We start from the raw sequence: 25291 nt of genomic DNA, 5'->3' as shown, positions 1-25291 counted from the left end.
CGTATACCACTTGGGCGGACTCACAATTAGTTTTATTTCTCAGTATATAGTCCTTTCCTGTGACCGGGTGTTTGATCACAGAGGTTCTCCACGCATGTTGGCAGTACACACACCGGTGGCATCTGTCATGACAACCCTTACTATCTGTCAGACTCTGTCTACATCTCCCATTGAATAATTCTCCCAAATTAGGGGCCCTCATGTATGCACTTTACTATATGAATTTTTTTTTTGGGGGGGGGGGGTTTGGTAGAAATTAAATGTTAACTGCCAAACCCTACAATGGATATACAACATGAGATACACCTACATGCACTGTTGCTACTGTATGCAAATGTATCTCAAACATATGAATTTCATATATCTTGAAAACCCAATTCGCTGGATAGTCTCCAGGGGCCAGGTAAGACATACATAGGACAATGGCAAGTTCTTCAGCTAGTTCTTATCATTTGACCTCAGTAGGAAGTGAGTGTGTTTGCTTAGTACTTGTATTGTTTTGGCCTAGAGAAAGCCTAGCAACCAGACTGTCACCAATCTGAAGGATCAACCCTTGCAGACCAATCTATATACTAGAATTTTAAAATATAAATCTTACTTGTTTTAATACTTTGAAACGATTTTGCTTGTCTTACTACGGAGATGTGTTTAAAATACATTAGCGACTGGCTAAGTTTTACGTTATTGCCACTTGCCATCTGGAGCATTGCAGTTCACCTGCTGCTTTATTTCCCCAATGGAGAAACTACCTACGCTTCCAACAATCAGCTCACCAACTATGTGTGGTATTTTGAAGGGCTGTGCTTCTCCGGTGTCATGGTAAGTGCTGAGGATTTCATTATCAGAAAAGAATTTCAGAGGTCAATGTTCAGCACTCACCATGGCCTGGCACTTTTCAGTGCCAGGCCATATTAGGGCATTGGCACTGAAAATCTGGGACATCGGCGGTGCCCGGAAATTATGTGATTAGGCTGACATTCAATGCTGTACCCGCATAGCTAACTGGAAAAGTTACGATTGCCTTTTGTGCAGTCCAACTTGCTTGGTTATTTATGTGGGAGCCAGACCTGAATATAACTCCTCTCTGACTTCACCCATAGACCGTCTCGGCAATAGCATTTGTTACAGGTAGACCTCATGTTCCAAAATTTATTTGTCCCTTTAGTAAAAGCCTTTTTGTTTCTGTGCATTTTTCTTTCCTATTGTTGTTACGGCTATGCCCTAGGCAGGCATTTTCTAAAGTTATTGATTTATATCCTGTATCTTTGCAACAAACTGTCAATTAATAATACAGTGAGCCGAATTAGATTAAGCCATTGTGCTCTTTATTCCTTACAGATGCTTTTAATAGCCACAGTTTTATTGACAGTGGAAAATTATAACTGCTACACGTTCTCTTCCCTCCAGCATAAATACTGGAGCCAAAGATACTCAGTGAGTATGACCTTTAATCTTTTGATTCTTCTTTTAAGGGGGCTGAGCAGTAACTTATGTTACAGAGAGCTGTCTGCAAGGGAAATTAAATTTCCTAAACCAAAGGTGAAGGCAAAGGCAGTTACATGATGGTGGCATCCTCTTTCTCAAGTTCATAGCAGGGGCATAGCCAGGCAACAGATTTTGGGTGGGCCTAGGCAAGAATTGGGTGGGCACCAAGTGTTTCCCTCCCCCCCCCTTCAAAAAAAAAAAGCTGGTGGGAAAACGCTTCTTTCCACCTTGGCAGCAGGAATGCACTGAAAACTGAACATGCTTAGGTGCCGGTGTCGTGGAGAGTAGCGTTTTTGTTACCATCAGGGGGAAATCTTCAGCTGGTGGAGCTTGGGATTCCCACCAGTTACCACTAAACATGTGCTACTGTTGGGTGGACCTGAGTCATAAATGGGTGGGCCCTGGCCCACCCAAGCCCACCTGTGGCTACGCCACTGGTTCATAGTAACGCAAGACGCAACACTAAAACTATCATCACTATTACGGGAGAAGTTATCAACGTAGGCTACCATTAAGATGGGTTAGTTTACCACAAGTCGTGCTATTTTAGCACAAGGTCTCATTCCATAAAATGGGATCCTATGCTTAAATAACCCACTTTATTAATAGCGTAATAGCCCACATTGATAACTAGCCCTTTAGTCATTTGTGTAATGCTATCCTATTTATAAAGTCGTAATATAGACCATGTTCCATGTTACACAATACTGATCGTTTCTATAGCAGTTCTAGATATACCCAGCACTTCATAAATATACACGGAGACCCCAGAGCTTACAAACAGGACAACGAAAAGATTAGGGAGTTTCATTTATTATAGGAAATTATTAAAACAACTTCCCAATATTGCCACAGGGGTCAGCATTTTCTAAAATTGTTGGCTGTTATGGTGAAAGATAAACAGGATATTCTATGCCAGTAACTGGCTGTTCTATCTTTGTCTGGTTAGTTATCTGGTTAGCGGTCTGAATATTTCCAATAAGTGGATAACCTCTGGCTCCGCCTACAGACTGCCCCAGCAGGTTAGTGTCAATGAATATCTCTCTCACTGGCCCTTATATGGATAGCAGCACCTGCTAACCGCATGCTGGCCATAGAATTCTTTCCAACCTTTTTGTGTGTGTGTGGTGTGAATATGTAGGTTTGTGTTCTGTGTATACTCTGAATGTATTGTGCAGGGGGTAGCTGTAGATGGTGGAGTACTTGTGGAGGAGGGGCATTTTGTACGGTGGTGGTGCAGTTGCAGGGGAGATTTTCGGGATAGAGACAATTTGCAGGATGGTGGGGCAGTTGCAGAGATGTGGGGCAGTTGTGAGGGGTGGTTTTTGAAGTAAGTTTGTGGAGTGCTGGGGCAGTTGCTGAGGTAGTTTTTGGGGGTGGGGCATTCTGCAGGGTGGTAGAGCAGTTTAAGGGTTTTTTTGGGAGGTGCAGTTTGTGAGGTGATAGGGCAGTTGTAGGAGATAGATTTTGGATGGGCCAATTTGTGGGGTGGTGGTAGAATTATGAGGAGTTGTTTTTGAGAGTGGGACAGTTTGCAACACGATGCAGAAGTTGTGGAGATGGTTTTTGATGATAAGGGCAGTTTGTGGAATGGTGGGTTGCAGGAGTATTTTTTGAGGGTGGAGCCAGTTGCTGGGTAGGGTAGTTATTTTGGGGTGGTGCAGTTTATGGAGTGGTAAGAGCGGTTGCATGGGAGGAATAGTGGCATAGCCACTGGTGGGGCTGTATAGGCCGAGGCCCACTCAAAATTGCGACACCCTTGCTGTGGCTGGTAGGGAACAATTACCTTTATTGGACTTACAGTTCACTCTTACCCTTCCACCCGTTAGTGATTTAATGCTACAGTACCCCTTGTCAGATACCCAGTGAACACTTCCCAGAGACCGTCCTCTCTACACATGCTTAGTTTTCTTGCATGCGCAAGCACTAAGCATACATGGCCTGCTGGCAGCAGCATCAGCTCAAGGCAAGTGCTGCTGGCTGCCTGAGGAGGAGGAAATCTTCAACTGGAAGAGTTTGGGGATCCCCGCCACTCAGTTATTGAATATTTTGGGTTATCAGGTGGGAGAGGAGCAGAGAGGAGAGGAGCGGGGAGATGGATTTCATGTCCACCCACCTTGGGCTCAGGTCCACCCAAACCACCCAAAATTGACCATCTGGCTATACCCCTGGGTAGGAATAGTTTTTGGGGTGGAGCAATTGTGGAATGCTGAAACAGTTGAGGGGTAGTTTTTGGCAGCAAAGGCAGCTTGTGGGGTGATTGTTTTTTAGGTGGGGCAGTTTCAGTGGGGCAAGGGTAGTGTTTGGGGTGTGGCAGCGTGGGGAGGGGTTCAGGAGAGTAGAAAACAGCTTGACTTGCTGGCTTATATTTCACAGTGGAGAGGACGTGCTGCTTGTTCTGCTGAGCTTCCCTCCCTGCACTGCCACAGGCACAATTACAGGTGTAAACGCATGAAGAGATACTTCCTATTTTCACATTTTAAACAGGGGCGGTGCCAGCAACAGTGCATGGAATCTTAGTATCCCCTCCCTCAAGGGGACCTCAAATCCCTAGTAGTCCAGTGGGCCCGACATGACCCTCCAGTGTGACCCTGCTCCTGAAGCCCTTCCCCTTCCCCTTTCCAAATACTGCCTCTTCTCTTTCTCTCTCTCTCCCCTCCCCCATCCCCTGACTTACCTCACAGCTCCCCAGGGGGGCAATGGGGGCAGGAGTGATCCCCACTCACTCCTGCCCTGGCAGCTGCCTTCTCCAAAACAATGCCATTACCTAGTGGTAGTTTAGTAGAACTATCACTAAGGTTCAACCTGCCCTACAAGGGCTTTTTTTCTTATATGGCAGCTTGAATCACGTAACAGTAGAACTACAAGACTACTACCAGTGGTCAGTTGGCCACTTTGAAAGATGCAGCCAATGGAGCAAAGGTGCATGGGGATCACTCCTGCCCCATCACCTCCTAGAACCCCTGGGTGAGTTGGGGTTATATTTGTGGGGAAGTGGGGGATACTGACTGACTGGGAGCTGATGCAGGCAGGCTGGCTGGAAGGAAGCTGATGCAGGAGTGGGAGCACTGATGCAGGTGGGGGGGGGCACTGACAATTCAGGGGAGGGGGCACCAAAGTAAAAGATAACTTAGGGGATGCCACAACCCCTTGAGCTGGCCCTGCTTTTTCCTCTTCTTTTCTATATACGTAACTTTGCAGATTTCACTTCTGTTTGTTTTACACCGTGTTTGCTTTAGATTGCCGTGTTTATAATCGATAAGTCTCCTGGATGTTTTAATGTGTACTCAAACTGTAATGTATAACTGAGTTAATGTTGGGAGATGTTACTTTGGGGGCTGTGGACTTAAAGGGACTGCGCTTGATGTATTAAAATAATGATCTGTTGAGCTCACACAGTCTAAGGGGCTCCACAGTAAAAAAAAACTGCACAACCCTTAACCTCATGTGCACTGCATGTACTTGACTTTATATATCTTTTCTGCACTTCCCAACTCAGTCAAGCAGGGCCGCCGAGAGACTGAGCCAGGCCCGGGGCAGGGCAGCTGCCACTGGGCCTGAGGCAGGATCGTTGCTGCCCTCCTAGGATCGCCACCGTCGTTGCTGCCCCACCCGCCGGAACTGCAAATGCCTTGGCTGGTGGGGATCCTGAGGCAGAAGAGGTCTTCCTCCAGTGCTGCTCTTTCCTCTGCTGCATTGCCTGTCCCTGTGGCTGCTTTTTCTCTCACGCCACGCAAGCTCGGTTTCAAAACCAAGCATGTACGACCTGAGGGGAAAAGCAGCCGCTTGGCACGCAATGCAGCAGAGTGAAGAGCAGCAGCACTGGAGGGATCCCCGCCAGCCAAACCAGAGGTCCTGCTGTGTCTTCTCCTCTGGGTCCTCCCCGGTCTCCAAGGGGGCCCTGGTGCCAGAGTTTTCTCTCTCCTGCTCTTGTTGGGACATGATTACTTGGGTCCTGTCAAGAACAGGAAAAAGAGAGAGACCCCGGCGCCGAGCCCCCCTTGGAGGCCCGGACCTGGGGAATTTTACCTTCCCAGCCCCCCCCCCCCCCCGGCAGCCCTATAGTCAAGGGGTTGATTAATCCATGGGATCACACCTTCCAAGGTGTAAGCCCAACCCCAAAGGAGCTCCTGGCTCTTATGACTTCCCTCTAACTCATGTGGTCTGAATATTGGCCCCAATGTGTCTTTTGGTTGCCTGTTTTTCCTGTGCTAAGCATGTGATAGGGCTTAACACCCTTTAGTAAAAGGGCCCCTAAGTTAATTCTGATAAGTGCAGATATGAATTTGGAAGCTATATTTCAGGCAACAAATCAGATCTGTATATCTGTTTAATGCAGAGATTGGGTTCACCTATCTTAGCCCTGCTTGGAGTGGCTTTCTCTGGATACTGCCTCATTATATCCTCCTTGGGCTTAGCACAAGGCCCATTCTGCAGTACCCTGGCAGGGTGGGACTATCCCTTCAAAGATACTGCTGGCAGGTAAGAAGCAACATTTTCTACCATAAATACCACATGTTCTAAATTCAGTGTAGAGGGCTAATTAAAAAAAAACAAAAAAACAAAAATACACCCACATGATTTGGAAAGTGGACTCCATTTGGTGCACAAAATTTGCAAAATAATTTCCTTTAATTTAATACAGAGTCTTTTGAACTGCAACTTTGAAAGTAAAAGTCATACAGTGTGGGGTGTAGCATAAAAATTAAAATATATCCACTACACCCGTTCCCCTCAACCTAACCTCTCAAAACTGACCAACCCCTATCCCTCTCAGCTACCCAGTGTTATCCTGAAAAATGTATTTGTACATTTAGCTCACGACTTTTCTAAGGCAAGTAACATTCAGGTATGTATTTTCTCTGTCCCTAGTAGGCTTACAATCTAAGGGGCCCTTTTCCTTTGTCATGGAAAAATCTGGGTTTAGTGCGTCTTAATGTGGAACTTTCCTGTGTGCTAAACCCAGATTTACCATGGCATATTTTAAAGCATTTTTAAAATTACTTATTTATTTTTGTATGTCTCATGCCCATTGGTTTGCATGTCTCATGCCCATTATTTTTTTGTTATGGCTGATACCTTTTCTGGAATGTGAATGACTTTTTGTATTTTACATTAGTGTCATTTTTAGTTTTATTTGTTTTATTTTAGTGATGTTAGTACAGTTTTGTTTTTGTTTTTTTGTGTGTGTTCATTACCTAGAGCTGTTTTTGAAATAAAATGATTAATAACTTTAAATAACTAAATGGTCCTTTTACTAAGGTGCGCTTACAGATATAGCTAAAGATTAGCACATGCTAAATGATAAGATGCTCATAGGAATATAATGGGCATCTTATCATTTAGCATGCACTAATTGTTAGAGTGTGCTAAATCTGTTAGAGCACCTTAGTAAAAGAACCCCTAAATAAATTGTTCTCAAAGGTATTTACTTTGGATAAATTGGGCTATCTGAAAACTGCTGTCCTTACTCTGGCTAAAAGCATGTGCAGGCTTCCACAACACCCATACTTTTAGCTGAATTGAGGGGAAAGAGCGAATAAGGGAAACAATGTGTATTGATTTGATTTTCAGATTTCGTGCATTTGGTTTCCAGCTGTTTTCTGCTCACAAGAATTGCAGGTATAGAGTCCCCAGTTACTGTGTACCTGTTAACCTCATAGGCAATTTTCAAAGGGAAATCACCCGTAGTATTCCTTGAAAATCTGTTACAAGACCCTGGGCTACGTATACAAAGGGCTTTCAGGAAATTACACCCAGATAAAGCCATATAGTAAAAGTTTCAGTTGGAGGGAATCCTGAGACTTCCGTTAGTACTTCCAGTTCTACAAATCTGTTAAAAAGCTAAAAATCTGTGAAAATGCCTAAAGAAAATAAAAAAAAATGTAGTTTCTTTTATTATTGATATCAAAGATGAGTGCAACGTGAAATTACAAGTCGTGTGAGAGGACTTGAGTCACATTGAGGGGCATAATTGAACAGTGCCGGCCATCTAGATGGCCGGCGCCGCAAAAAGCGGTCCTGAACTGTATTATCGAAAAAGATGGCCGGCCATCTTTCATTTCAATAATACAGTTGGGGCCGGCCAAATGTCAAAGATGGCCGGATTTGAGATGGCCGGCATCGGTTCTCGCCCATAATGGAAACTAATGCCGGCCATCTCAAACCCGGCCATATCCAAGGCGTTTGGTCGTGGGAGGAGCCAGCATTTGTAGTGCACTGGTCCCCCTCAAATGCCAGGACACCAACCGGGCACCCTAGGGGGCACTTCTAAAAATTAAAAAAAAAATTAAAATAGCTCCCATGTGTATAGCTCCCTTACCTTGGGTGCTGAGCCCCCCAAATCCCCCCAAAACCCACTCCCGACAACTCTACACCATTACCATAGCCCTTATGGGTGAAGGGGGCACCTACATGTGGGTACAGTGGGTTTTGGGGGGTTGGAGGGCTCCCATTTACCACCACAGGTGTAACAGATGGGGGGATGGGTCTGGGTCCACCTGCCTGAAGTGCACTGCACCTACTAAACACTGCTCCAGGGACCTGCATACTGCTGTCAGAGAGCTGGGTATGACATTTGAAGCTGGCATAAAGGCTGGCAAAAAAAGTTTTTTTTTGTTTTTTTTGGGTGGGAGGGGGTTGGTGACCACTGGGGGAGTAAGGGGAGGTGAACCCCGATTCCCTCCAGTGGTCATCTGGTCAATTGGGGCACTTTTTTGAGACTTGGTCCTAAAAATAAATGGACCAAGTCAAGCCGGCAAAATGCTCCTCAGAGCCGGCCTTCTGTTTTCCATTATCAGCTGAAGCCGGCCTCCCGCCTCCCATACCCTTCCGAAATGCCCCCTTTAACTTTGGCCGGCTCTGCGACGGAAAGCAGTTGGAGTCGGCCAAAATCAGCTTTCCATTATACCGATTTGGCCGGCTTCAGGAGATGGCCGGCCATCTCCCGATTTGTGTCGGAAGATGGCCGGCGATCTCTTTCGAAAATAAGCTGGATTGATTGATAATCACTTTGTCTAAGCAAATCTTTTCCGTTCTGGATGTATAGATCTAATGGATAAATCAACACTATATTTGAACTGTTGTGTTATAAATACATATAGGAGAGTAGATGGCATGGATAGGCAGACTGGATAGGCCATGAGGTTTTTTATCTGCCTACATTTTTCTCTGTTTCTATATCTTTGGCATATGTCTGATGGGGTGGAATGCAGATGCGCGAATTCCATGAAACTGATTATTTCATTTCACCTTCAAATCGAATGAATTCTTTTATAGATCAATTATCAAAAATGCAGTTTGTTAATCTCCTTTTCCAAATTCCTGCTTTTGCTGGACCAGTTATCTCACAAACTCCTCAAGCTGGGCTCAATGCCTCGAGCCGGCACAGATTGTGCAGTGGAACATCATTTTATTTTCCATTCTGATTGCCCTCAGTGGACTTCAAGTAATCATTTGCTTTCTGAAAGGAACTATGGAGTTAAAGAGAATACTATGTGGGACTCATTCATTCATTATTCAGGTAAATCAACCCACCGCTCCATTATTAAACATGCAGAGATGCTGTTGGAAAAAAGTGATAGGGACCAGCATGATCATTTTAATTCTAACTCAACACATTTTTTGTTGCAGGAAATCTTTGCTGACCCTTATCATTTTGAAACATTAGGGAAGATGCCACGAAACAGGCTTGTTTTGTTTCATTTTTAAGGCCTTGTTTACTAAGGTGCGTTAGTGTTTTTAGCACGCACCCTAACCATGTAGGTGCCTATAGGAATATTGTAGGCACGCACATGGTTAACTCACATACATGGTTAACACGCCTGTAATGCTGCTTAGTAAACAGGGCCCTCTGATGTGGTGGGCAAACTACACAGGCTGTAATGTCTTTACCTGCTATCGTATTCTATGAGTATGTTTAAATACTAATGGGGCAATACTATAGGCTGCTGCCTAGAGAATACTCATCAAATGCACCATTAATTGACAATTAGGCACCTATGGGCCCCTTTTACAAAGCAGCGGTAAGCCCAATGCTTACCACTCACTAAGAAGGAAGTACCGGCGGGCTACCATAGCAACCTGGCTGTAGTTCCCACCCCTAGCACGCTGTCACATCCAGCACTACACAAATATATGTATGGCAGTAAGGGTTCCCCTCGAAATGGCCGCACAGCCATTTCCTCAAAAAAAGAAAGAAAGACCTACCTTTTACCCGCCTCGGTGCACATCAAAAATACGCGCCGACACTAGTGCAGGCCCCTTTTTGCTGCAGGTAAGGGGCCCTATGTACACTAGGTGCTATTCTATAAGGTGCCATAGTGTTTAACTGCAAGGGGAGCGTACACGTGGGCAGAGCATGGGCAGGCCATGGGCTTGTGTCTGAAGCTCATTCATCACTTAGTGCATCTAGGAACTCCAACTTACGCTTGCTATTGACATGGTATAAGAGGGTGCTCCTAAACATGGGCACACCAGTGCCAACTTATTCTATCATGGAATCTTGGCAAGATGACATTATAGAATTGGCACTAAGTGCATGGCATTGGGGTGGCGGCGCCAATTTATAAAATTGCCCCCTATGTGTTATTTACAAATAGATTAACTAAAAAAAAGCTTGGCTTGCTTAAGTAGAGTTCAATTATCTTGGACAACCCACCCTAGCGCTTCCATTTATGAGTTGGAAATTTATTGGAATCACCTGATGGCACCATGCCGAGATTTAGATCAACATTAAGAATAATTATTGATAAGCATTGGAGTTACATGAAACATTGAGCAATTGCCATTTATCTAATTACGCGTTCACATTCACGATGGATTTTCAACCGACAGTGGAATTGGATTTACACTTCCAGTAGAGACATTGGACTATCTATAAGATAAGTAAACAGCTTTTGGAAGAACTTATTTTTATGAGTCTACTGGAGGTGCAATGATTGTAACGAGTTAGCTTGTCCACTGTTGGCTAGGCTACACAGTTCTGAGCATCTGAACAACCATTTATATAATTATGATGATATATATATATATATATATATATATATATATATATATATATATATATATATATATAAAAACATTGTTAGTCTCTTAATACATAGTTAATCTGATGAAATGGAAGAGACTTATACATGTGATGTTCCCAGCAATATAGTTTTGGTTTTATTTACAAATAGCTCACTGGGGGGTCCTTTTACTAAGGTGTGCTAATGGATTTAGTGTGCGCTAAATGATAAGATGCCCATTGTATTCCTATGGGTGTCTTATCATTTAATGCACACTAACCGTTAGTGTGCACTAAATCTGTTAGTACACTACTACTGGGGTAGCATGTGCACCTGGCGATAATTCCGAGTTTGGCATGTGCCGAATCCCACGGTAGAAAATATTTTTCTATTTTCTACCGCGGGGGTCGTTCCCTGCGATAATAGGCAGTGTGGCCATGTTGGTGTGCAGATAGCACATGAGCCCTTACCATCAATGGCTGATGGTAAGGGCCCAGGTCATGAATAGGCATGCGCTAGTTTTAATTTTTGCGCACACCCATTTCCTGGCCTATTAAAAATGGCCTTTTTTCCATCCGCAGTAAAAAGTGGTCCAATGTGCACCCAAAAGATGCAACTACACTACTGCAGGTCATGTTTTACCGCAACTTTATAAAAGGACCCCTGAATGATTTAGGTGCGAGCACCTACCCCAGCTTTAGAGCTGGTGTAAATGCTCATGCATAAATTATATACATTTATCTAATCTGGTATGGTAGTATTCTCTCAAAACAAGTAGGTACCTACTTTCCTTTATAGAACAGGTACCACATAGATGCCCTCTAGGTACCTCAATATAGGCAAATGCTTATAGAATTCACTCCTGATTCACTAAGGGTTCCTTTTACTAAGCTGCGGCAAGCGCTAGAATGTACTTAGAGCAGCTTATAAGGGCTTACTGCAGAACATACTGAGGCATCCTTTGGTAAAAGCCCAATCCTCCAAATTCTATATATGGTGCCTTTAAGTTGTGAGCGCTAATTTGTGCGCACAACTTTCTAGGCATATTCTATAATGCGATGCACGTAATTCTAATGTGCACAGTTGAAAAGGGGGCGTGGCCATAGATGTGGAATGGGCGGGTTGTGGGTGTTTCAAAAAATTATGTACACTATTATGGAATACTCCTGATCTGCGCCTAACTTAGGCGCAGGTATTTAGGCCTGGTTTTAGGTGGCCCAAATGGGTGCACCTAAATTTTAGGCACAAGAACAGCAGCACTTGAACGTATTATGTAAAGTAGGACATAGTTTATAGAATCACGCTAACCACATGGTTTTATGGTGCCAATTGTTAAGACGCCATTTATAGAATTCCCTCCAATGGTTGTGCACAAATCACATGCTAAAATTTTTTTTTCTTTTTCTCTGAGGGGACCTGTCTGTGGGCAGAAAGTGAGCATGATGGTGTGAATCAGTTAGCTCAGCCACATTACTGCATGCTAACTGATTAACATGGGATTACCATGTGACCCCTTTCTGCCTACAAAATAAGTGGCAGTAAGGGCTCATGCACTAATTGTTTATAATGGCCATGTGCAAATGGCAACATTAGACCATGGCCATTAAAATGGAAAATTGGCCATTTTCTGGCTGTGGTAAAAATGGTCTTATCGAGTGGGAACCCCCCCCCCCCCCCCCCCCCGTGTGATGCCCTTAAGCGACTTTTTACTGCAGTTTCGTAAAAAGATCACCAAGACCTTTCTCTTCTTGTGTGTTAATGAATCAGGCCCTGTCTGTATATTAGGAACAGAAGACCAGTTATTTGGACAGACTATGGGCCCCTTTTTCTAAGCCGCGTAAAGCTCTACGCATGCCCAATGTGCGCAAAAATGACCTTACTGCCTGACTACCATGTGCCTCTTGCTGTAATTTCATTTTTGGCGCGCATCTGCTACGTGCATCTGGAAAACATTTTTTATTTTTGGACGCGCGCCAAGTGGCATCTGATGCGCGTAGGTCATTACCGCACAAATTCCTTACCGCTAGGTCTATGGCTGGCGGTATGGTCAGACACCCAAAATGGACACACGGCAATTTTGATTTTGCCGCATGTCCATTTTCTGCAAAAATTTTAAAAAGGCATTTTTTGTATGTGCGCTAAAAAATATTTCTGCACGTGCCCAAAACCCACGCCTACACTATCGCAAGCCATTTTTTACCGTGGCTTAGTAAAAGGAGCCCTAAGAGACTTGAGATGTTGTTAATTGCATGGCACAAATTACCCATTCGTTGGCTATTATTTACTGTTTTACATATTGATATTCTTGAGATGGTCTTATCATTGCTTGTCTTACCAGTTCCTCTGTTTGTTTCTGCAGCCAGATACCTTCTGAACATGTACAGAAACTTCCTCAACCACCTGACTCTACCATCATTATTTGCCCTGATCAGCTGTTATGGTTTATATTTAAATATATTTTTGCAAAGAATGTTAAAGAGTCTTCTACAAAGGCATTTCAAGCCTAGTCGTTGGCGTGCATGGGCAGACTGGATAGATACTGTTTAGATCAGTTTAAGATTTTGATTCAAGGAAGGTTACATTTTATCACAACTTGACTGCTGTAACAGCCTAAGGCTGTTTTCAGGTTTTCTGTTAAAGTACAAACTTTTCAAAAAACAGAAACCAGATTTGTTTTTTAATCATGTGAACAAATATGAAAAAGCTACCCCTTTAATAATCAGGTTGCACTGGCTGCTGTAGAGCAGAGGATTGCGTTTAAATTGAGATGCATAGAATTTAAAATAATCCAAAGACAGGCTCCTCTGTCCTTCCTTTTATGTAAAGATACTGTAACAAGGTAAAAATCTGCTAAATTTTCATGTTGTAAAGGGAATTAGAAATAAAAAAATGTTTTCTCAAACTTTTATGTATGAGGCAGCTTCGATCTGGAATATTCTTCCAGCCAAGATTAGATCTCGAACTGATTATATGATACTTTGCAGGAAGTTAAAGCCTTATCTTTTTCAGAAATACTTCACTGTTTAGTTAATTTTAGAATGTTATTTTTACTATGATTGTATTTCCTAGGAATGCCTAGTCAATCTTATTGTAATCTGCATTAAGACCATAATTGGTTATTTGTATTTGGCTGTATGGTCTTTGTCTGCTGCAAAACACCACAGGAAGTGGAAAGAACTTGGGTATCCCACGCAGAGACTCAGAGAAACAGCAAGGAGTGGGAATGTAGTCAGGCTCTTCAAATCAGGCCAGAGACAATGAGTGTGAAGCATCTTTTTTGAAAGATGACTCAACAAGGTACCATGTTTCAGAACACTCAGTTTCAAGAGTCTACATAAATGAAATAGACAAACATGTAAATCTGACAAGTAGAAATAATATCGTATGGCATATGGCAATCCTTTTGTGGGTATCTATAACAGAATTCCACAAAAGGATTACCATATGCTCTTTTACTATACCTTTTATGCCTTGATATTAATATTCCGATACAATATTTTTTCTACTTGTCAGACTTAAATGTTTTTTTTTTGTCTATTTCATTTATAGAGACTCCTGAGGAAGGAACCGTGTGTTCCGAAACATGGTACCTTGTTGAGTCATCTTTCAATAAAGACTCTTCATTCACACTCATTGTCTCTGGCCTGTTTTGAAGAGTCTGACTCCATTCCCACTCCTTGGTCTTTGTATGCCATCATTTTCTCTGTCTCAAAGACTAGTTTAGCAAGATCAAAATGAATTTGTCATTTCAGGTTTTAAAGGAAATGCACCTCAATGTTTAGGTTATTCAATGGTGATTAAAAGTCAAGAAGAAGAAGAAGACCTGCAAATATCAGATTTATTCCAATTCATATGACATCCCTACATCCCTGTATTTACTATCGGAACATAAACAGTTCATTTTTACTGTTTGTCTTTGAGACTTGTGTTCTTGGACTCATGGCATTGGCGCCTTCCACCTCTTTTGGTACAATGTTATAACCCAACTGTAATCAGTTTGGCGTGAGGATTTAAACCAGAGGTTCAGGAGTCATAAGTCCTTGTGCCAAAAGTTGGTCGTGGGAATCCACTCTAAGCACTATTCTATAAAGGTCATGATTGCAGGTGACACAGATCTTGGACACCATTTACTAAATCCAGCCCCACTTTGGCAGGACACAGAGAGAACACACAGACCCTGTCAGCCTTTTCTAGCACTATGACAGTTTGCTCAGGGCATTCTGAGCTAGAAGTCAGAGAACGGAGCAGTAGCCTAGTGGTTAGAGCACCAGGCTGAAGCCAGGGAAGCCAGTTCACATTCCGCTGATGCTCCATGCCACCTTGGGCAAGTCACTTAACCCTCCATTGCCTCAGATCCATGCTTAGATTGTGAGCCCTCCAGGGACAGGGAAACCGTGTACTTGAATGTAATTTACCTCAAGCTACTATTTAAAAAGGTGTGAGCCAAATCCAAATAAAGGAAGTCAATAGGTAAGAGTCAGCAAGGACATGAGAGACCCTGCCATATGACTGGTAGCATCCAGCAGCCCAGTTGCATTACTATACTTGGGGTGAGACTTGATTTACAATGGGGAAGATAGCAAAGGAAACAGAAAAAATCCTTCTCTTTGAATGGTAATGTCTAGTAAGGATAAATATCCCAACTATTTAAATGAGTGGTTGCTATTTATTAAGAATTAAAGCTGTATAATTTATTGAAACTCATATAAATTTCTAGCCCCATTCACAGTTCCATTTATTTTCTGGAGATTTTTTTTTTTGGGGGGGGGGGATGAGGGGTAGAAGGGAAGGAAATCATTTCTGTTAATACCTTTCTTCTCCAGGTAGAAGTAGCAGGTGCCAAGTATCCAAGGACCAGCAGAGGCTCTCTGAGGGGGGGGGGGGGGGGGGGGCTCATACCTAGCCAGTCCCCCTAAGGTACTTGGGCACAGGGGCATCAGACAACCACATCATTCCAGTATTTCTTTCAGTGACCTAAGTGAATTTACTGGAATCAAACCATGTGTTTACTTTGACCAAGGATAATAATTGTGCAAGATAATTTGCCTATCAATGTACATAAAAGGAGCGAGATAATTGAGCTCGTATACAGAAAGTTTCAGTACCAATCAATTAGTCCATCATCTAAAAGAGGTTCTGCACAGCAACATGAACATATTTCTAAAAAACTGTTTGCTGTTTCTTTATATTATTGCCCAAGTCTGGGCAATAGAAAGAGAATATTACTTTGGGATTAAAGAAGTGACTTGGGACTATGCTCCAAAAGAAAAGAATATTATATCTGGAAAGTCTATTACAGAAGATGAGTAAGTAGCTGTTATCACTTACTAACAATGTACATGCTTTGTAATGTATATGACTTGACCAAATGAGCATAACCAGTTTACTGTAGATTGAAGGATATTATGTTATGTATGATCAGGACTTGTTAGATAAAATCTTACAGCAAAAGCTGTTATACCTGCAAAGGCATCCTTCACAATTCTGTAATTCATATTGTATGCTAAAATTAGCTTTATGCATTTTATGCAAGTCCAGAACAATCTGCAAGCAAGCTGCAGGTGTTACCTTTTAATTGGATTAACAATAGAATTGTAACTAGTTTTTAATTTAATTTAATTTAAGCATTTATAGTCTGCTTAACCGTTACGTTCTAGGCGGAGTACAATCAAACTGAGGGTAAATAGTAAACAATCTTCTTACAGAGAACGGAAATTACATTGTAACTGGGTTATATGAATAGAATCAAATACAAACCTGGTAATTGAAGAACATATATTAATTAGATAGATGATTAGAGACATATACAGAGGTTGGGAGCTGAGATTGACCAAGTGACTGGTTACATGGTTGTGAGTTTTTATGTGGTCTTCAAGGTTTTGAAACTAAGGGGTCCTTTTACTAAGCCACATAGGTGCCTACATGCGTCCAACATGTGTCAATTTTAAACTACCTCCCCTGACTACCACGTGGCCCGGATAGCAATTTCATTTTTTACATGTGTCCAATACGCATGCTGGAAAATATTTTTATTTCTTGGCATGTGGGCGGTAATTGGCATTTCAACACACGTTGACCATTACTGCCTGGTTAACGCGTGAAACCTTACCGCTAAGTCAATGGCTGGTGGTAAGGCCTCAGAGCCAAAATGGACGCACACCAATTTTCATTTTGCCGCACGTCCATTTTCAGGCCAAAAAAGGCATTTTTTTACAGGTGCACTGAAAAATTATTCTGCAAGCGTCCAAAACATTTGCCTACACAGGCCATTTTTCAGCACACCTTAGTAAAATGAGCCCTAAATTAGTTAATGAGCAATTAAGACTCAATAATTGGCTGGTAACAATCAATTATTGGCATTAATTGGCACTAATTCAGAGTTGTGTGCACAACTGCCTATGCATGATTCTATAAAGAACCATGCCTAAATCTTCTCATGCGAAACCCAAAAGGGAGCATGGCCATGGGAAGGGCAGGTCAGGGGCATTCCAGAAAGTTACATGAAGTGTTATTGAATTTGAGGGTTACATACCCAATTTGCAGGATTTACACCAGGTTTCAGTTGGTGTAAGTCCTTGCACCCAAAATTGGGCACAGGAATCCACACTAAGCCCTATTCTGTAAAGAGTAGTCACCCCAGAGCATTCGTTATAGAATAGCGTTGACTTCGGATTTTCCCAGGGCCTCTTTGTCAGCACCTTTTACTGAACCCAGCCCTTTATGTATTTATTAAGCGTGTTTTGTTTAAGGAATATTGCTTTTTGAGGATGTAACTGCCGCTTCATACAGGTTACTTCTCTCCATTCCTCTACTTCGAATTGTAGCTGCCACTCTGTGCGGGTTACCCCTCTCTATGCCTTTGCTTCACTCCATGCAGACTACTCATATGTTTTGGACTGTAACTGCCACTCCTTGCAGGTTAGCCCCCTAAGCCTTTGCTTCAGGTTATAACTGCCTCTCCACGCAGGCTACCCCCTCCCCCACACCCTATGCCTTTTTTGAAGTGGGAAAATCATTTTAAGTTTTGCATTGCCCAGGAATGCTACTGTAGTCTGGTATATGTATTCACAAAATCAACAGCTAGCTCTGTGTGAAATCCAGAAGCCAGGCCAGCAGTCACTGGAACAACCTTGAACATCAAATCCTGAGAGTGAAATTTGATCCTTTTGGTGACTGAAATGTGTTCATTTGCTTTTGCTGATGTTTCTGAGCAGAACTGCTGAGTGTGAATTTTTATGTTGATTTTAATGTAGCTTAATATTGTGACATCTGCCTGGTGACCCACAATGACCTAACAAGACAATTGAAAAGCACAGGGATGTGCATTCCTTAACACAAATTGGTGTGTGTGTGTGTGTGGGGGGGGGGGGGGGGGGTACTAAAGATTAGTGCATCTTATTAGTGCTTATCTGAAGAGCCTGCAGGAGTAAAATGGGTCCTGTGGCAGATCCACTAATTTTTAGTCAATGCCCCCTTTGGTTTACTGCCATACCTCAAACAAATCAGACTATACAAAAAAAGAAAACCTGTTTAATGCATGTTAACCTTAAAATCTACACAGGTTAAGTCAACTAACTGAAGCCAGGGCCACCGAGAAACTGAGTCGGGCCCGGGGCAGGGCCATCGGTGGCCCTGCCCCCCTAGGATCATCGGCCACCCCCCCCCCCCCCCCAGGATTGCCGCTGCCGCCACCCTTCCGCCACAACTCCAAATACCTTGGCTGTTAGGGATACCGAGGCCCCGTGTCAGCAGAAGAAGTCTTCCTCCAGTGTTGCTCTTCACTACGCCGCATTGCCTGCCCTGCCCCTGCGGCTGCTTTTTCTCTCATATCGAACATGCTAGGTTTCAAAACCAAGCATGCGTGGCCTGAAGGGAAAAGCAGCTGCTTGGCAGGCAATGCAGCAGAGCAGTGCTGGAGGAAGACCTCTTCTGACAGTGGGGTCTGGGGGGACCCCCACCAGCCAAACCAGAGGCCCTAGCCTGAAGCTCTGCTGTGTCTTCTCCTCCCCAGCCTCCAAGGGGGGGGGGGGGCTCGGTGCTGGAGTTTTCTCTCTCCTGCTGTTGTCAGGATGTGATCACCCAGGTCCCGTGAGGATCAGGAGAGAGAGAGAGAGATCCTGGAGCCGGGCCCCCCTTGGAGGCCTGGCCTGGGAAATTCCCCCCCCCCCTGCGGTCTGAGATACAGTAAGTGATCATTTTTCAAAACTGCAGTAGAAAGATGTCTTAGCGTGCCCGTACATGGGTTTTTCTTGTGTGCTAAGGTCAGGGCCGCCGAGAGACAAAGCCGGGCCCGGGGCAAACACCCTCTGGCCCGCCCCCTTCTGGGCCCACCCCCTTTCCAGGCGGGCCTGCCCCCTTTCTGGGTGGGCCCATCACTCGCCCCGCTGCCGCCCCGCTTACTTGTCCTGCACTCCTGCTCCAGGCTATTGCTGTGCACAGCAAACTTCCCCAGGGCCCAGCGCTAGCATTGCTCTCCTGTTCCTCTGCGCGGCAGCGCCACAGAGCAGAGTCCTTCCTTCCTGCTGCGTCCAAAGAGGCTGTTTGGACGTGGCAGGAAGGAAGTACTCTGCTCTGCGGTGCTGCTGTGCACAGGAACAGGAGAGTAATGCTAACGCCGGGCAGGCCCCCCTTGGATGCCGGGCCCTGGGGAATTTTGCCCCCCCCCCCCCTCTCGGTGGCCCTAGCTAAGGTAATTTTTACTGCAGTCTGGTCTTCTGTTCCTAATAAACAGACTGAGGGCCTGATTCACTAACACACAAGGGGAGAAAGGTCTTAGGGATCCTTTTACTAAGCTGCAGTAAAAAGTGGCCTTAGGGCCTTCACGCATGTTTTTCCCACACGCTAGGACCGTTTTTACCACAGCCAGAAAATGGCTGATTTTCCGTTTTCCAAATTAATTGCATGCACTAATGTCGCCATTACAACATGGCCATTATCAAAAATCAGTGCATGGACTGGCCATTCGGGCAACTGGGCAGTACCCAAGAGCCCAGAGGATCTAGGGGCCCAGAGGCTCTACTCGGTTGCTTGGTTGCCTGCTGCCACTGCTACACCCTACAGCCCTCCCTGGCGGTCCTACCTTGAAAGGCCCTGGTGGTCTAGTGGCCTCTGCATGGGCAGGAAAGAACCTTACTCTTTTCTGCTGGCTGCTGCTACTTTGCCTGTGCCTGGCCCTGCCATGTTTTTAAAATGGCTGGCGAGAGTGCCAAGAAGCATGAGAATTCTCGTTAGCCATTTAAAAACACAGCAGCGCCGGCCCCGGGCACAGTAGTGGCAGTGGGCAAGAAAGAGTGGGATTCTTTCATGCTCTGTAAGAATCCACTAGACCCTCAGGGCCCTTCAAGGTAGGACCCACTTGCAGGGGTCTGTAGTATGTGGGAGAGGGGGCTGTGAGGTGTGGGAGGGGGCGGTAGTGCAGCGGTGGAGCAGCATGCAGTGACCAAAGGGGCTCCAATGACCCCTGCTGCCCAGAAGACCCGACCACTGTCAGTCCCTCCCTGACCACCACCTATTTTGTAGGCGATAAGGGCCTACATGCTCATCTCGCACTAATCAGTTAGCATGAGGTAATGTAGTCGCACTAACAGATTCACACCATTATTTTCACTCTCTGCCCCCAGACAGGTCCTGTCAGAGACAAATTAAGAAAAAAACTTTTTAGCCCGTGGTTTGAACTCACATATTCAGAACTTACCAAGGGATGCCTCAGTGCATCTCATGGTAAGACCTAAACATTTTTACTAACATGAATGTGTAAAATGAACCCCCCAAAAATGTCCAAAAATCAGGAAGGGCACAAAATTGACCCACAAATGAACTAAAAAAAAAATGTCCACGTTTATCTCTAGGACACCAACTTGCATAACCTTTCACAGAGGCAGTGCATGATCCTTTGGCACTATTTTAATGTGGGGTATATGGGAGGATATAAAAGTGTTTACCAAATATGTCAGATTAGGATGGGAGGTAACTCGGGGCTCAGTGAAATAATACCGAGGGGCTATGAACAGATCTGTGAAATATAGCCTTGTCATCTGTATCATGTCACAACAATTTCTTATGTTCAGCCTTAGGCAAGTGAAAACATGTTTATTCATGCCCAGACCTTGTGCAGCAATAGCAAAATTTAAAGCCTGACATAAGTGCTCTCCTAAATCAATGTCGGTTCTTTTTACTTGTGTATTTGTCATGTATGCTCTTTCTAAACACAATCATATTTCCTGGGAAAATATTACAGGACTTTATTTTTAGAAAAGCTAGATGTAAATCTGTGGAATAAAATGGTCTGATGGTTTCGGTTATACACCATAAGGTGCTTCCTTTAAACCACCTACTTAACCCATAGAAGCTAAATGCTGCTGAATCGAATTTTATCAATCTTTTGTGGTTCCTGGGAGAAAATAAATGAGTGTTCTGTTGATTAAAGGAACACTGTCAGGGAAGGTAATATAAGTATTGCCATACTGGGACAGACCAAAGGTCCATCAAGCCCAGCATCCTGTTTCCAAAAGTGGCCAATCCAGGTCACAAATACCTGGCAAGATCCCAAAAAAGTACAAAGCATTCTATGCTGCTTATCCCAGAAATAGTGGATTTTCCCCAAGTCCATTTAATAATGGTCTATGGACTTTTTCTTTAGGAAGACGTCCAAACCTTTTTTTAAACTCCACTAAGCTAACCGCCTTTACCACATTCTCTGGCAACGAATTCCAGAGTTTAATTACAAGTTGAGTGAAGAAACATTTTCTCCGATTCGTTTTAAATTTACTACATTGTAGCTTCATCGCATGCCCCCTAGTCCTACTATTTGGGGGCTTCGCACTTTCGTATTTAGTTTTTCCAAAAATGAGTCTGGCTGCGGTGTTCTGGGCTGTTTGGAGTTTTTTAATGGTTTGTTCTTTACAGCCTCCGTACAGGGTGTTACAGTAGTCCAAGTGACTTATCACTAAAGACTGTACTAGTGTGCGGAAGATGTTTCTTGGGAAAAAAGGTTTTATTCTTTTGAGTTTCCACATCGAGTAGAACATTTTTTTCGTAGTATTCTTCACGTGGGTATTGAGTGTGAGGTTTCGATCAATAGTGACTCTGAGAATTTTCAGATTTTCTGAAATAGGAAGTGTGCAGCGTGGTGTGGTTACGGTAGGGTATTTGTTTGTGTTATATTGGGAAGTGAGAACTAGACATTGAGTTTTTTTTGCCTTAAGTTTTAACTGGAATGAGTACGCCCAAGAGTGCATGATTTGGAGGCTCTGGTTGATCTCGTTGGTTATTTCGTTTAGGTCACTTTTGAACGGGATGTAGATCGTGACATCATCAGCATATATGTAGGGGTTAAGGTTTTGATTGGCTAGGAGTTTGGCTAGTGGTATCATCATTAGGTTGAAAATAGTTGGTGAAATGGGGAACCTTGAGGAACTCCACATTCCGGTATCCAAGGTGGTGATCTGTCAGTATTCGTTGTTACTTGGTAGGATCTGGTGGTGAGGAATCCTTCGAACCATTTGAGAACTGGACCTCCAATTCCGAAGTATTCTAATAGGTATAGTAGTATTCCGTGATCCACCATGTCGAAAGCAATGGACATGTCGAATTGTAATATGAGTATGTTCTTGCCGGTTGCAATTGTTTTTTTGAATGAATTCATTGCAGACACTAGTACAGTTTCAGTGCTGTGATTTGATCGAAATCCTGACTGAGATTCATGTAGAATTGAGTGTTTGGTTAGGTATTCCGTGAGTTGTTTCGTCACTATGCCTTCCATCAATTTTGTTATGAGGGGATAGAGGCAACTGGTCGGTAGTTGGTTAGGTCCATTGTGCCTTTCTTAACATCTTTTGGCAGCGGAGTGAGAAGGATATTTCCTTTATCCGTGGGGAAGAGACCATTTGGGAGTCTGTAGTTTACTTGGTTCGTGAGGTCTGTTTTGAATTGTTTGGGGGCGGCTCTTATTAGGCTAGTAGGGCAAATGTCAAGTTTGCATTGAGATTTGGCATACTTTCAGAGCCAGTATGTGAGTTCATCTGCTAAAATCAAGTCAAAATTGGTCCATGATCGATCGGCTGGATATTCCCCAGGTTTTGGGTCTAAGCATTCAAGGATACTTGTGTACTCAATGGTATTGCTGGGTATCATGCGTCGGAGCTTTATGATTTTTTCCTTGAAATAATTCACTAGGTTGGTTGCCGATGGGGTGTCTATGTTATTCGAGGTGACCTGTGTGGTGTTTAGGAGATTGCTTACAAATGAAAAGAGTTTGTGCGTATCCTTGCAATTTGGTCCTATTATAGTTTTGTAGTACGTTCTTTTGGTTTAATACTTAATACTCAGTTTACACTGCTAGTGTAGAACCATGTTAAGGGGCTTTGTGGTATTTTCACAGTTAGTATGCGGTAAACTGGGTGTTAAATGTTTTTATGTCAGGTGGCATAGCATGGGCCTCTAGTGTACCAAGGGTGGGGCAGTGGGGCGGTCTGCCCTTGGTGCAGACAGCAAGGAGTGCACCGAGGAGGCGTGCGGTTGTCAGCTCTGCCGGCTCCCTACCCCCCTCTGACGTCAACTTCCTGTTCCAGGTCAAGGGACTAGCAAAGCAAACAGCTGCGCACCTCCTCGGCACACTCCCTTGCTCGGAGGAGGGGGTGCTGTGCCTCTGGTGGCAACTAAGGTAGCTACGCCACTGGCATGGACATTATGTATTATTTGTAAGCATTGTTTAATGGGGTTATTGTTGCTTTTTAGAATACTGCTGTATTTTATTTTTCTATGCTATTTCTCTCTGCTTTAAGAATCATATCAAAAGTAAATAAATACATTTTTTAAAATTAGCCTTTGCTAAGAGGTAGACTGTGGCTCAAACCTTTCAAATTCTAATAATAAAGTTTAAAACAATAACTGGTTAATTTTAATGCACAGTAGAGTCCTTTTACTAAGGAGCGATGAAAAATGGCCTGCGCTGGTGTAGACGCATGTATTGGACATGTGCAGGCCCATTTTTCAGGGCACCTGCAAAAAAGGCCCTTTTTTGGGACGAAAATGGATGTGCAGCAAAATAAAAATTGGCACGCATCCATTTTGGGCCTGAGACCACCTTACGGCAACCCACTGACTTAGCGGTAAGGTCTCACGTGTTAACCGGGTGGTAATCGTCAGCGCACGTACACTGCCGATTACCGCCCAGTTAGCGCCGCGTGCTGGAAATTTTCCGGCATGCATATTGGACAAACATAAAAAATGAAATGACTGCCCAGGCCACGTGGTAGCCTGGCCGTAGTTCCAAATTGGCAAGCATTGGGTGCGCGTAGGCACCTACGCGGCTTAGTGGAAGGGCCCCAGAATTGCTAAATAGTTGGCACAACAACATGATTTGTTTCTCTACTAACCCTGAAAGAGTCCTTTTAAAAGTCTGTGGTCATCATTTCTAACATTGTCATTGTCAGAAGTGCACCTGTAAGTAATGTCCTTTGCCTCAAATTACCCCACACTCAATTTTTTAAAAATTTAAGTTAGAAATCATTTTCACCCGGTTGTTTTTCCTTTTCAAGACATGCTAGCACCTTCCTACTGAGAGGCCCAAACAGAATCGGTCGAATTTATAAGAAAGCAATTTATTTTGAGTATACCAATGGCAGCTATGATCAAGAAGTACCCAAACCTGAGTGGCTGGGGTTCCTGGGTCCCATTCTAAAAGCTGAAGTGGGAGATTCCTTCATTATCCACCTTAAAAACTTTGCCTCAAGAGTCTATAGTCTGCACCCACATGGTGTGAAGTATACTAAAGAAAATGAAGGTACAACACAATTGATTTTTTATTTAATCATTTGTATAGAATATTATTTTTTTCAATTAAAAAAAATCTGTGTCCAGAAGTTCAATAGAGGCAGATGTTATTAATTCCCAAAAGCAACAGTATGCAGAGAGTGGACCTTTTGGTTGGACTCAGAGCTGACAATGCAAAAACAGGTCAATGCTTTTGTAGTTTGTGCAATATCCATTTATGTTCATATGTGGGTACGAATGACTTACATAGTATGAGTCATGTCATAGTGATGTCAACAAAAAATTACTGCAATTTGCTATATGTGAGTCTTCCTTAGTTTTAATTGTAAAGATTACAGCTGGTTCAAAATATGTCAGCACATATTCTTACCTGTACTAGCTGTTGTGAGTTCCCCATCCAACAAAGGATAGGATTAAGATGCTATGGTGCTTATTTTAGAACTATTATATATATATTTTGCTCACACTTTTTCAGTAGTAGCTCAAAGTGAATTACATTCAGATACACTAGGTAGTTATTGCATGGATATCCAAATCCTGATTTTAGAAAGCCAGGTCAGGAACATCTAACACTGAAGAATGTGCATCTGGCAAGGGGATGTGGTCTAGATGTGTTCTGGGTATGACTTGGGTGGGCTAAGAATGCAGAAATTCATTCCCCAATGCAGAACAGGAAGGGATGTCCATGCCCATAAAGGTCAACATTGGGAGTTAGACCAACTACCTGGAACATCCAGAGGACCCTTGGTGGAATGGTCAGTAACTGCTTGCACTTATCTTGTGTTCAATGCAAAATATAACAGAGGGTAAATGCAAATCCTGTCCAGCATCTACCCTGAATGTACTGCACAGGGCATATAGAGTCCCTATAACCCCATATTCTGTGGTGGTGCCCCCCAAACCTATGTCCTCCCTTACCAGACTCCACCCGGTAGGTCCAAAGCCCCATCCCAGCCCACCACCAACAGTTCCGATTGCCCTCACGGCCCCCTTTATGTCTGACCCCCACCCAACCCCTCCCCATG

The 25291-nt window shown here is 43.6% G+C and overlaps 2 protein-coding genes across 2 annotated transcripts in view; both read left to right on the top strand.

Annotated features, from left to right (window-relative positions):
• The first annotated feature begins 642 nt into the window (after window positions 1-642).
• On the top strand, window positions 643-13721 carry TM4SF18 (transmembrane 4 L six family member 18). The gene is made up of 5 exons (XM_030215660.1): window positions 643-819; window positions 1339-1434; window positions 5825-5967; window positions 8827-9007; window positions 12853-13721. Exons 1-5 carry the CDS (start codon window positions 643-645, stop codon window positions 12865-12867), a joined length of 612 nt encoding a protein of 203 aa, XP_030071520.1. The 3' UTR covers window positions 12868-13721.
• Window positions 13722-15576: 1855 nt separating this feature from the next.
• The window catches only part of CP (ceruloplasmin), a 73312-nt gene continuing 63597 nt past the window's right edge, over window positions 15577-25291 (top strand). The window contains exons 1-2 of the mRNA XM_030216094.1: window positions 15577-15799; window positions 24032-24276. Of these exons, the coding sequence (XP_030071954.1) occupies window positions 15642-15799; window positions 24032-24276 (403 nt within the window). The 5' untranslated portion in view covers window positions 15577-15641. The remainder of the gene's footprint in view (window positions 15800-24031; window positions 24277-25291) is intronic.

The sequence above is a fragment of the Microcaecilia unicolor genome, chromosome 10, assembly GCF_901765095.1.
Source record: "Microcaecilia unicolor chromosome 10, aMicUni1.1, whole genome shotgun sequence".
In the NCBI taxonomy this organism is placed as follows: Eukaryota; Metazoa; Chordata; class Amphibia; order Gymnophiona; family Siphonopidae; genus Microcaecilia; species Microcaecilia unicolor.
Note: the sequence above shows the minus strand (reverse complement) of the source record. Positions and strands in the feature narration are given on the sequence as shown.

Coding starts and splice junctions, on each gene's coding strand:
- TM4SF18 (XM_030215660.1), top strand. CDS start 643: ATGTGTTTAAAATACATTAGCGACTGGCTAAGTTTTACGTTATTGCCA. Junction 820..1,338: donor TGTGCTTCTCCGGTGTCATG/GTAAGTGCTGAG, acceptor TATTCCTTACAG/ATGCTTTTAATAGCCACAGT. Junction 1,435..5,824: donor ACTGGAGCCAAAGATACTCA/GTGAGTATGACC, acceptor TGTTTAATGCAG/AGATTGGGTTCACCTATCTT.